General features: G+C 37.0%; 1 protein-coding gene across 2 annotated transcripts in view; it reads left to right on the top strand.

Annotated features, from left to right (window-relative positions):
• ADK (adenosine kinase) overlaps positions 1-13,680 on the top strand; it is a 298,671-nt gene that overhangs the window by 209,716 nt on the left and 75,275 nt on the right. For both annotated transcript variants that reach the window (XM_074590930.1, XM_074590931.1), the window contains exon 7: positions 3,322-3,492. In XM_074590930.1, the coding sequence (XP_074447031.1) occupies positions 3,322-3,492 (171 nt within the window). The remainder of the gene's footprint in view (positions 1-3,321; positions 3,493-13,680) is intronic.

The raw sequence follows: 13,680 nt of genomic DNA, 5'->3' as shown, positions 1-13,680 counted from the left end.
CTACTGTATCTCCCATAGCCATGTGTCTGCAATGCACAAATGTGTTTTTCTTATTTCTTCTTTTTGTTTCTCTTTCTCCCACAAGGGAAATATTTGTCTCCACCAAAGGACTGTATTTAAACAGAAGGACTGCTTACAGTGCATAAGAACAGTATCGTTGTGTTTTGCGTGTGTGTCCATAGAAGCATGCATATAAATAATTCAGTCTACCATCCTATTTTCCTGGTGTATGTATGAGTTCAGCCTTGCTCTCTGGCTTGTGGTACAATGGTACCTTCCTCCTGGCATAGAAAAGAGGCTCATTACATTTTGAGCAGCAGAAAATAGGGGCACATCATGAAGCTGTAGCATCTGGTATACTCAGTCTCAATCAGTGCATGCCAAAGAAATACTGCGTGCTGCTAGTATGTCTGATAGCCTTTAATGTTTAATAGGTTTTCATAGTACAATATTGCTGCCTTTCACTTTCTTTGACTGCGCTGTCTAGTTATCATATGTCCTTGTATGTACAGCATCCTTTCACAGAGATAGATACCTACACAGTAATTTAATTTCGTGCATATAAACACAACATAAGTTTCCCAGGCTTTGGAATTTCTGTACATTACCTAAGTGTCTCATCTTTTCATTACAGATAGGTTTTTTTCATAGTTGTTTTAAGGTACCTTTGGGTTTTGAGGGTAAAAAGGTTCTCAAAACCCTCAGAAGTAGAGGTGTGTAGGTGGGTATAGAATATCTTCTGAGAGGCCTCTTATCTTCTTGTTAGTGGGTATAGGACTGCTTACTAGTGAAATACAAAGTCTTTTATACCAGTGATACGGAGCTATGCTTATTCTCACACTCAAAGCTAATGTTGGCTACCAGTTAATTCTTAGAGTAGGCAGGAGTGGTTGACTTAGACATTCCTTTGTATGCATCTGTCTGGACAAAATGCAGTGGCGGCTGCAAGAGCGTGTGGGCTGTGATTCTGAGGAACCACGGAGTGACTTTGTTGTGAATCCCAGTGAGACAGAAGAAAACCTGTTTGGTTTAGGGGAGTTCACTCCCGTTCAGAATTGTAGCATGCTGCAATAGTGTGGTCTGTGGTTTACCTAGTTGTAAATCAAACTTAGGAAGCTTTGTTCCTGTAACTATACTGGCCATAGCTGTAATTGGAATTCCACTAAAAATAGAGACAAACTCAATTTAAATACTTAACGGGGTGTGGGGGTGTGTCTAATTAGGTTTCTTTAAACCCGGATCTGTTCAGTTCAGATTTTATGCATTTTCTTCCTACTTTGTTAATTCCATTGTGTGAATTCTGCTGCTACTTTTTTTTCAGTATTGCTACAACATTTCTTTTGCAAAGAAATGTTATATTTGGCAAAGTTTTAACAAGAGCTCTCATACACACAGCTCCTAATTTCTAGATGTTTTAATGTCAAAGAGTTATTTAAATGAAAATATAAGAAACTCTTGGAAGACTGCAATTAAATGTCAGAAGTGATTTTTAGGAAACCCAGAAGACAGAGCTGTAGCCTTTGAGAGTTCCTGGCCTTTACTTTGCAGGATCTGAAAAGCAAGCTCTCCTATCTGCATCTCAGTACTTTTATGTTGCCTTTCCAAGGAAAAGGGGGTTGGATGCAGGCCTGAGTTAGATCTCATGGGGATAGCGTTCTGTACCTTAAATTACAATCAGATGTATTTTAGTTCAGATGAAGTTTTCAGCCTGAAATTGGTAAGAAGCCTAATTATTTGACCAGGTTACTATTTACTATAGCAATCTGTGATTTATCCACAGCTGGCAACACGTTAGCCTTGAAAGGTTTTTGTGTTTGAAACAGTTTTTAAAAAATCCAACTCGGTTCATTAAACGAAAAACTAAAAGATGGTAGAGATTGCTATGGAGACAAGATGTTATATAAACTGTTCATTTTAATTCTTCAGAATGTAAAAATAGCAAAGAAGCTTGGATGTTTACAGTCTTCCAGTCGTTCAAGGTACTGAGTAGCTCCACAAGATGCAAAGCATTCTTGCGCCCTTTATTGTCATGTAGCGAATCGTGCCCAGATTTTGAAATCAGTCGTGTATTTGTTAGACTGGAGAGCATGGAGTAAGGAGAAATAAATAGAAAGAGTTTCTAAGTAGTCTTTAATCTGTAGACTCTTCATTATATTATTTTTTCCAGTGAGTAGAGTGCCTAGGATGATCTGTTAGCTGAAATATGCAGGATAAAAATACAGATATTCTGTGATCCGAAGACATAATAAAATGGATAAAAACTGAAAAATAAGACTATTTCACTATTATACCTTTTAGAGTGTCATGGTGGTGATGTTACAGACAGGACTGAGATCGTGTTTTATTTATCAGAGCCCCCTCAAAGTTGTTTGTTGCTGTGCCTTAGGCATTATCTCTGGCCTTAAATTTAACACTTGCTGCTCTTGCTTGAAAATTACTATTATTCACTGAGTTTTGAGAACAGTTAGTAAAATTGCTTTTAGGATTATAAAAACGAAACATACAAAATTTGTTTAATTAGTGTAAAAACTAAGCCTTTGTCTAATTAGTAGATTAATGAAACTGTAGGGGATCTTTACATAACTCCTGGAACGTGTGTGGTTGAGGTAACAATCTGCAATGCTAAATTCAAAATGGCAACCTTGAACTTTTATTTATAGAGGGTTGAAATCGGCATTCACAATTTGGTAGAGAAATAGTCATTTCTGGTTGAGTTCTGTTTATTTTGTTTCACAATTGATACTTACTTGAGTGTTCATATTCAGAATAAAGAACAATACTTTTAGGAGGGAGTGAAATAAAATACATGTGCGGAAACGTAAAAACCCTTAGGTTTTGCCTGCAAAACAATAGCAACTACTACAATGACAGCATACTCAACATATTTATTATAAACAAGGTAATAATTTTTCAGGCAAGGGATTTCATTAATCTCCTAGCTGTGTATAGAGCCATCGTACTGGACTTTGGAATTAAGCAGCACAGTCTGATTGACTCTATTACTAAAAAGGGGCGTTTACAATTACAATATATCACCTTTTAAAATACGAATATTAGTCTTAGCTGCCGTGGGACGGTGTACTACATGGAATGCTGAGGTAGGGAGTTATGTTTAGTTTCGGAGGGCTATGACTCTAGGCATATGCGGTTTCTTTGTCACCTTCATAATACCTTAATGCAAAGGCAATATTTTCCAGAAGTTTTTATCTGTGCACGTGTATGACAAAGGTGGGCTGGGGGAGACCTTCTAGAAGCAGCATACTTCATGTGGTTCCTAATATGAAATCAATAACATACATTGATTTGTTTCGGTGCTTGCAGGGATTCTTCCTGACGGTGTCACCAGAAGCAGTATTAAAAGTGGCTGCTCAGGCTTCTGCAAACAACAAGATCTTCAGCTTGAACCTTTCTGCACCATTTATCAGCCAGTTCTACAAAGAGCCTATGATGAAAGTCATGCCTTATGTTGACGTCCTTTTTGGAAATGAGACGGTGAGTCTTACGGAAGTGATTGAAGCATTTGTATCTCTTGCACCTAGCTGTTTGTGTCTGCTTCCTGGTCCTCCATTATTTATAGAGAAAGACTGACCATGTGAAGTGTCACTAGAAAATGAAATCCATGGTCACAGGACTGATATTTCAGTAGATGCCAAACATGTCACTTGACCTTTTAGAGGTTTACAGCTAGCTCATTCTAGTGTAGAGATACGTGAACAAGTTACTCTAAATTAAAAGAGGAAATATCCAGCACATTGGCTGCTTTGTAATAACTGTCCGTGTGCGTGATATACTCACCCAGAAGTTAACTCTCTGCTGGAAGAAAACCTATGAAGGGCTACTGCAGATCTGCTGAGGTTCTCTAACTTGTTTCCATACCTATACTGTTGCTATTAATAGCCTTTTCTGTGATAAAGACAGCTCTGGGGAGAACTGGGATGAAAAAACTGAGAAGTGGTTAATTGGTTTAGGAGGTTCTCATTGATTTTATGGTAGATGAACTGGCAGTCTATCTAAGGAAGGCTTATCTTTGCTATGCAACAGTTGGCAAACAGATTGCATGAAATTCTGGCTGGAAATCCATGGTAATAGACCAAATGAATTCAGATTTCACTCATTGTAGTGCTATCACTTTTTGATTTTTTTCCACTTCAGAAAGTGCTCTTAAATATGTATTAGTTTGCTCAGCAGAAAAAGGTTAAAAAAAAGCCTTTGAAAGTGTGACACACCTAAATGTAGGGTGGGCTTGTCTCTCAAGATAACTACGTTAGTACAGGAAAATTATGGAAAAGCAGCTTATTCCTGTCAGTGGTTATTCCTGATTGTGACACAGGGAGTTGCACCAACACATCAGTTTTTACGCTATTGTCTGCACGTCCACATTAGGGGCTAACATTGTTACAGATATGGGACTTTTTTAAAAAAAACCCTATTTTTAAAATAAAGAAAATTGCAATGTTTTTTAGATGCAGTAGGATAAGGGAAACCTTAAAGATACAGAAGAAGTATTTTCCAGACATTTTGCTGCTATTGCCAACTGTTACCTTTATTCTGTCTTTCACAATACATTTCTCACAAAGATGCTACTGAATATTTTGATGTAATAGCAATATAATCTCAACAAAAAAATCTTGTCAGATTTCACAAATTAAGTAATACCAAGTCTAGCCAATATTTGTGTGGGAGGGCTTCATAGAAACTTCTAGGATTAAACCTTGCTGGTCTCCTGTATCTCTTTGGCCCCATTGCCCTCTTAGGAGAATTCAGATCACAATGGTTCATTAGGTGCTGTCTTTCAGAAGCTAAAACATAGGTTGTTACTTTTTGTATAATTGCACACTTATAAGCCCACTGTACTAATGACATTCCAATTTTAGAAATTATATTCGTACTACCTTAATTTCCCCTGCCATTTCAGTTTGCTATGGTATTATTCACCTGCTGTCATAAAGTATTGTATAGGACTGTTGTGTGTATTAAAGTTGAAAGACTCCCTGGATTTTCTGTGTGTAATTTCTGAAGCATTTTGGTGTCTTTCAGGGTAAAAGATTATATTTAAAACTTAAGTGATCACCCTTAAACTTGGCAGTACGAGAGATGTGTGTGTGTATATATATACACACACACACACACTTCAGAGTAGCAACCTCTTATGCTTTGTTACTTACACTAATCAGTTGAATCCCTGGTCATTTTTTAGCCTCAGCTTTCTGCTACATAAGCTGGCCATTGCTGCTTTCGAGTTGTTGAAATGCTATTTGCAGTGGTTTGTTCTCTTGTCTTTCTGTGTGACTTGAAACCACACTCTTGGCATGGTGTACTCCTAGTTTTTAGTAGCTGCTGTATCTTGTGATTGTCACTATTTCTGCTGTCTGCATATGGTTTGTGGTAAGGAGTAGTTGCAAAACTCAAGAGAAGCTCATTCTGACATGTTCTTCCTTCTAGTAGCTTCTTTCTTTGTTCTTTGGTGGGTTTTTTTCAACTATGTTAATTTCATCTACAAGTACATTCAGGATTTTTTTTGTGTTTATGAATGCCCTGATGGGCAATGAACTACTGCAGCTAGCCAACACCAAATTTTTGCATATTTACGGTGACTTCTTTTTGCTACATTTTCCATCAATTTTGCTAGTTTAGTTAAATACTGCAAGTGCATAAGTTAACATATAAGCAAGGCATACTGAGTGCTGTGGTTGTTACTTTATTAGTACAAACAATACTCTTAGACATGATTTTTATTCTTCCCTATATTTATCTTCACTCCACATTATAGACCAATACAATTTTATTGTTAAGCACCGAGATGTTTATTTTTTGAGTAATACAAAAACATCCAGGAGCAGCAAAATTCCAAATTGCTGCCATTCCTAAACTAAAAACAATTGGTAAAGTGATTTTAAATTACATCTTCTACTTAAAAATTTACATCTGAATGGAGATTGGTTATTTAAAGTTTCAGCCAGATGGTAATTAAAATGGGCAAGTTATAAACCTCTCGGAATAAATGTTCTAGTTTAGAATGTAAATGCCAGCGTACCCTTAGCTGCAGTGGAGACACTGAACGCTGTGATAACAACTCAGTACATGTATCATTTTCAGCATTAGCTCAGTGACCACTGGTGTTTTGATCATTTGCTTAAATCCCTTTTATAACTAGCTAAACATCTTCTCTTGGATTTTTGATTCTTATTAACTGTACTTCATATAATAAATTTAGTACAGAACATTCAGAATAGGAATAATTATATGTTCATTGCTGCTAACCAATTAGGGCCATTCTGCAGTCATTATCTAGCAATACATGACTGGAGAACTTGATTATTGTCACTGCTTTTAATTTTTATTAAATTAAGGTTTTTTTAATAGTGTCATTTTGCAAATGGTTCTTAGCAATAATACCTTCCAAGCTACCATAATCACTGGATAATTAACCTGCCAGGATTAAGCACACTCTACTTTGCCTCAGGATGCTTAACTCTCAAATAAGGTCAATTATCTCCTGATGATAACTGCTTTGTCACAAGTTGCTGCTTAATCCCTTTGTAAAAGCTCACCTTAGAATACATATTTTACAACTCAAAGTAACTTTCAGTAACAGAATGGTCAAAGGAGTGAAAGCTTTTAAAATTATATCTCCACACAGAGTTACGGAATGTTTCCTACACCGTAATTATATTAGGCAAGTAAAGGAGCCTAAATTTGCACATACTTCTTTTCCAGACCTCTTTCTCCTTTCCCAGTTAGAGCTAAAGCTTGATGTCTCTGATAGACTCGACCCATCGAAGTCAATAATGGTCACAGGAATCTGAACTTGATTTCCAGTCTCCCCCAAAGATGTGAGTTACAATGGCACCTCCTCAGGGAAGGAACTACTTCAGGGGGAACAGTCTGTGTATGTTGGGACGTGCAGCTGGATAGCGGTTTCTTTTCTGTGCAGGTCTTCATAATTCAAGGAGCACTGCAAGGCTTTCACATGATTCATCCCTGCATATGGCAGTCATTCATGACTCAGAGGAATATTTGTTAAGATATTGATGTGGTAAAGATATCTGGGTTCTCTTCCTACATGTAGGCAGGACACCAAAAGTTTTAGAATTTAGAAACTTTAGAATTACAGGCATGCTGAGCTCCTCATCTATTCCTTTACAACAAAAACCGTAACCAAATAATATAGCTTGCCGTATACAGTGTGCAGCAATCAGTAAAAGTTGAGGAGGTTATGTAAGGAGAAATCATGGATTTTTCTAAAGCACAAATATAATAAAGAAAACTAAGATAACAATTATTCTTGGAAATTAGATCGTCTTCCTCTCTAGTGGAAAGAGCTGTTACTTCTGAACACCCAGTCTCCGAACAAATTAATTACAGGATTGTAAGCTGAAGTTCTGCAAAGACAGATGCTTCTGCAAGCTCATTGGGAAATTGATGCTGGTGTGACAGCAAATGTGCTGGAAAAAAAGACGGTTGCATGTAAGACTTTTATGTTTTAAAAAGCAGTGATGGTTCTGGAGTTATGAATCCTGAACTTGAAAAAGATGGGTGCCTTTGTGTGCAATAAGGTGTCACATGGGTCTTGTCACCATTTCATCTTACAACTATACCAAAATGGTACCTTGTGCCTGCTTAATTTAAAATATTTTCAAGTGAGGTATGAAATAGTAGCATAAACATCCCTACAAATGTATGTGGTTTGGACACAGCCTTTAGGAACCTTTATAAACCTTTATAAAGGCAAGTCTCTTTAATGATGTGGAAAATTCTCTTTAATGGCAAGGAAAAACAGTAAGTCTAACACTGGTAACAGTGGTTAACATGGTCCTGATTTTGAACTTGCAGTCAGTCTGTAGTTTTGTTATTATTTTAACCAGGGGAGTGAATGCAAATGCTGCTAAGTTTTCTGGCCTAAAACTGTGTTCAACACACTAGGATTTACACCTAAATGACAGTTTCCAAACAAATTGGTCTATTCCCATTCTGTAACCTGTAACGTGTTTTTGTAAAGAACTTCACTCCACATACTGTAATATATTACATTAAGATATGACACTGTGGACAACCTTCAGTCCCGCCTGCAAATTTCGTCTGCTGGATTATCACCTGGGACCAGACTGATACCTGCAGGCACAGGAATCTGCCCAGAGCACACAAGAATCTTGAATGAGACATAATCACTTTTGTAAGATAAATGAGCCTCTCGGTGATTCTTTTTAAACTAGTATGCATTCATAATGGCGTAACTGAATTGATCTGATTTTACACCAGTGTAATTGCTACCGTTTATAGACCTAACAGATAGTTTTCCTCTCTGCCTGAATGTCCTTTCACACTGGTGAATTGTCTGATTCTGAGGAAACGATTAAGAGGTAAGAGACAGGAGAAAATCAGGTGGCCGATGTAATTTGGTGTGTGGAGGAAGGGAAATACAGTTTGACTTTCAAGAAATAATGGAATGGAGACAAACATTTCAGTCTGTTCTTCTGTATCAGATGGGACCAAGTAAGGAACATAGCAAAAGATGGCTGGTCGTGCCATAAATACCACCAAAATGTTGTTTCTGTTAGAAGTATTTTCAAGTAAGCATTTAAAATTATTTTTGAATGTTTGAAATTATTAGTAGAAGGCAAATACTAGACTGTATTTGAAATTGAGTATCTTGAAGAGGCTCATTCTACTGTACTGCTAACTTGCATATATGTTATGTAAAGAGCCCTCAAGAGACCTTCATTCTTTCTTTTTAGCTTACTGGAACTGGCCCATATTGAGGGGTTATTTTCAGTCAGTAGTTGTTTGCAGGCTCTCTTCCTTATGAGTTCAACCTTTACGTTCAGCTTCTACATCTTTATTAATTTTGAATTAAGCTTTCAGAAACATTAATCATCTTAAATGAAATTAAGTTGGGTGACGGTGTTTTGCATTTCAATTTATATGCCAGTATTTTCCTTTTTTGTTATGCTTTCAGAAGTTCTCAGAAACTTGCCCCACAGGTGAGGGTAGTTATCTTCATTTCATCGGCTGAGTGAGAGACTGAGGTTTGCACAGTCCCCTACAGGGAGTCTGCAGTTAAGTTAAAAATTGTAGTCAGTTATTCTGACCCAGTTTATTAAAAACACATGGGAAAAAATTCTGTAAGGAGACATCTCATCTTCTCTTCTATTTTAACAGGTAGAGGTTTTTAAGGTCAGCTGCTGCTGGTGTTTGCTTTTCTAAACTGCAGTAAACAGATAGCAATTTCTTTTTATAAATCCTACATTTAAGGTTGCTGCACAGTCTTTGGAGGGTGTCTGGGAATTAAAAATTGTAATTTTGAAGGGAGGAAAAATAAATATTATTTTTCTTTGATGTCTTTGTAGAATTTTGACACTTATTTCCTGGTGCAGGGGTTGTGTTTTCAATTATAGGAAAGCTATGTCATTGTAATATTGCTGCTTAATGCATAGAATTAACTTTCTCAGTATTGGGATATCTAATAAATTGTGGCCAACTGGAAAATGAGAGGGTCTCTAGCACAAGGGAGGTTGATAATGTCAATGGCGTGTTGTAAAGATGTGCTGTGGGAAGGATGCTGAAACAGCCCAAGGCTATTTCAGCTGCAGACACTGAATCTGCTTCTGCCTCTCTTCTCTTTTTTTTTTTTCTTTTTTTTTTTTCCTTTTTCCCTCCCTTGTGAACTGCAGTGGCTCTCTAAGATGAAATGCTTTTAAATCATTTCCCAACCTTGCAGCCGTCTTTGATAAAAGCCCTGTTATCTGAAATGATATGAATCACTGTGGAGTTAATCATACCTTATACAACAACATATTTTGTTGTGATTCATTCTGTTTCAATTAATCATCTTATTTATCTACATTGTCTCAGCCGCTGCACTGAAATTCATGAGTAATAAGCAAGTAATTATTTTAGTACAGTTTACCTAGTACATTATGAATGAAAGGAAAATTGAGAGCCAAGTATTTAAATTGATATTTAGTGCTGCTTTCAGCTAATGTCTAGTTATTTAAGCAATTTAGGAATCCTATCTCAAAAATGGCTTTCTTTTTTCCTCTTATGGAAAACAAGCAGGTATTTAGAAGAGAAGCGTATACTTTACAACCGTCTTCACTTCTTAAGACTGAAAATATTTTCTGGTAGTCTCTCAGAATGCTTAGGGATATTTATCCTTCCTTATGCTATGCAGCGCTGGGATACTTTTAAGATTACAAATAGTGGTTAGAACGCAGCGCAAGACAGAACATGTCCTGTGAGGAGGGAAGGCAGATTTCACCATGTTTCAGCAGCTTGTGTTTTACTGACGGTGATTGATAACCCTTTTCACTTTGTAGCACTTCCCAGAGCCTCTCGTAACACTTCATAAACATTAAAGCTCAGAATAACCCAATAAGGTGGGTGTGTAGTCTTGTCTCAGTTTTACAGGTGGACAATTGAGAGGTTATTTACCCAAGGTCATACAGCAAGAGCAGAGCCAGGAACAAGCAAAATTGAGTTCTGACTTCTTTCCTCAGTTAGTGTCCTGAAATGCTGTCAGCTGCTGGATACATTTAGGTCAAAACTCAACTGACTGGAGGAAAAGACCTGCAGAATTTGGCTTTCAATTTTCAGAGTAATATTAATATATGTTTCTGAAGGCCTTTTAAAGGTGAACTGCATGTGCATTTTCAATAATCAGTATTAGGGCAAAAACATATAATATAATACAATTATATAAGAGCTGCAAAAATAAGAGTATGAATAAAATTTAGTTATATAGTTGATGAGAAGTAGAATGAAGGCAGAAATGTTCACAAAAACTTCTTTAAATCAGTGTAAATTCAGAACAATTCAATTTCACAGAGATATTTACAAATAAAGATGCAGGTAAAATATATGGGTTGCAATAAACATTTTGTTTTCCAGTCCAGCTAAGGTCTATTCAATGACTCTACATTTCAAGCCTTATTTGGGGCAGATGTAGCCAGTTTCTGATTCAGAGCATTGTTAGATCATGCTAAAGCCTTTTATGCCAAAATATACTGGGGATTCTCCCCCTGTTACGGTCCTTATGGTGAATTGTAAGGCTGCAGTGCCATGTTATCCCTATGGATAACACCTAAATGTGAGCTGATGCGGACCTTTCTCACCTGCCCTTATCATATAGTCTCATCTGCCCCCTTTAGTCAGATTTAGCAGTTTTGTGTCCATAGCAAGAGTAATTTCTGTGAGTTAGAGTACCATTGAATCACTGAGCTGGTCCAGCTTGCCCAGGCAACAGGATCACTAGATCTGACTAGTTGAGAGGGTCATACATGGTGGTACATACGACTGCAAGAGAAAGCCTGATAACCTCTCTGTTTCATCTGATCTAACCAGTCTGTACTGTTAGGGTCTCATAAGCTATACGGCAAAGAAACATTGTTGGGGACATTGTCTGACTTACAGATGTTATTTCTGTAGTGTAGTATTTGCGGCAATATCCTTTTTAATCCTGACTTGATACATATGGAGCCACTCAATATGGTTTTATCTGCAGGTATTTAGTTGAATGTTATTATGCACGGATAAGTTCAGGTATTAGCTGTAAAGTTCTTGGACAGAGGTTTTTATATAAAAGAGCTTGTATTTGCCTAAGGAGTATGTGTTGCTTCTTCCCGTGTTTATCAATTTGAGTCTGAGCAAAGAGTACCTGAAAGAGAAGAAAAGGGAAGGATAGTCAAGGAGCCAGTATTAAGTCTGTGATGATGTTCAAAACCCTGTGATCATGTATTGTAGAGAGGTCTGGAGGCTGCTCCAAACTAACTTTGTCAAGAAAATATCAGAGAGTCATATAATGGTTTGGGTTGGAAGGGACCTTAAAAGGTCATCTGGTTACAACCCCCGCTGCTATGGGCAGGGACAAATCCCTTGATGTCCCTGGCCAGATTTAACTCTCTCAGGGCTTTAGCTTTCCTAACCTGATCCCTGGCTGCTCGGACAATTTCTCTATATTCCTCCCAGGCTACCTGTCCTTGCTTCCACCCTCTGTAGGCTTCCTCTTTGCGTTTGAGTTTGTCCAAGAGCTCCTTGTTCAAACATGCAGGCCTCCTGGTGTTTTTGTATGACTACTTCTTTGTCAGGATGCATCACTCCTGAGCTTGGAGGAGGTGACCTTGCATATTAACCAGCTTTCTTGGGCCCTCTTCCTTCCCAGGCTTTATCCCATGGTACTGTACCAATCAGGCCCCTGAAGAGGCCAAAGTCTGCTCTCCTGAAGTGCAGGGTAGCAAGCTTGCTGTGTGTCCTCCTCCCTGCCCTGACAGTCTTGACCTCCATCCTTTTTCATGGTCACTGCAGCCAAGGCTGCCCTTGAGCTCCACATTCCCCACCAGCCCCTCCTTGTTGGTGAGAACAAGGTCCAAAATATGCAATATAACGTAATAAATGCAGAGACTAAAAGTAGATGTGTTTTTCAGTCCATATGAGTCCAAATGTTTTAGTAATTATTTTAATACTGGAGCTGCTTAAGAAAAATACATACAAAATGTGAACATGTAGCTGTACAAAAGTAAATTGAAACTGCATTAGAACAGCTTTTGACTTTGTTTTTAAAACTTTTTTTATAAGGAAGTAATCTTAAAAACATAGTTTTGGGGGTTTTGAATAGAATTGGCAGTATCTTTATTACATTAACATATTTTTCTGTATTATTACATAGCAACATTTTTTCAAAACTGCAGTTTCAACCTTATTTCTTTTCTCCTGTTATCTTTCTCTATCAACACCTTCCTTTACCCTGCTTATATAGCTCAAATAATATTTTTATTCCATCAAGAGAGTTTCACATCTGATTACAAATCTAAGTGGTTTCATTTTTCTGACTTTCTTCAACAAAGAAGAGCAAAATGAGACATTTGAGCCCTCTCTTCTTTCCAACTAGTTATATAATCTTCTGTTACTGGGATTCCTACTGTTTGTAGCTTTGATAGGAATAAACGTAACTCACTGATGTTTCTTTAAGACTACTGAAAAGGTGCTATGTATAAGTAAACAACGCAAAAAGATTTTTGCTTTACGCATTGAGATATGCTTTGAAGGTTTTTAGAACTGACTTCTGCTAAAGTGTTACTGATTAAAATCTATATTTTAATTTTTAATTAGAATTTAGAGTTAAGACCTTAGAATTAATAATATTGGGCTTTCCCATTGATTAAATTTACTAATTATAAAATTAAAACATAATGTGTCCCTCCTATGAATGGCAATAAAAGTAAAGTTAAACGTACACTATATTATGAAGCATATGCAATGGGTCATAAATATATGTAAGGGTTGCAAAAGTATTTTATTAATTTCTAAATAATTTTCCAAATAATTGTCAAAAAGTTAGGAAAGGAGCTTGGAAAAGGAGTAGAAAAAAACATGTTTGCAGCGTACCTAAAATACCTGAAAGGTACATAAAAGCATCCATGGTTTTCCCAAAGGTATTAACTGATCTCTACAACCTTTCCTTATTTATAAGTGCAAGCCATCCCATTTACACCAGCCTTTGACTGATAATTTTGCAGCCACATGGAAGTGTCTCCTTAAGCTATATTTTGAGGATTAGTGGTCATATTCTGATTTACAATAGCATTTGTTTAAATACTGACCTCCTGGGGAAGCAATGTGGAGAAATTGCTTTGTTATAGGTTTGTATTCTAAGCTAATAGAACTTACCTGTCCTAGTCATTACAC

The sequence above is a fragment of the Larus michahellis genome, chromosome 6, assembly GCF_964199755.1.
Source record: "Larus michahellis chromosome 6, bLarMic1.1, whole genome shotgun sequence".
Classification (NCBI taxonomy): Eukaryota; Metazoa; Chordata; class Aves; order Charadriiformes; family Laridae; genus Larus; species Larus michahellis.
Note: the sequence above shows the minus strand (reverse complement) of the source record. Positions and strands in the feature narration are given on the sequence as shown.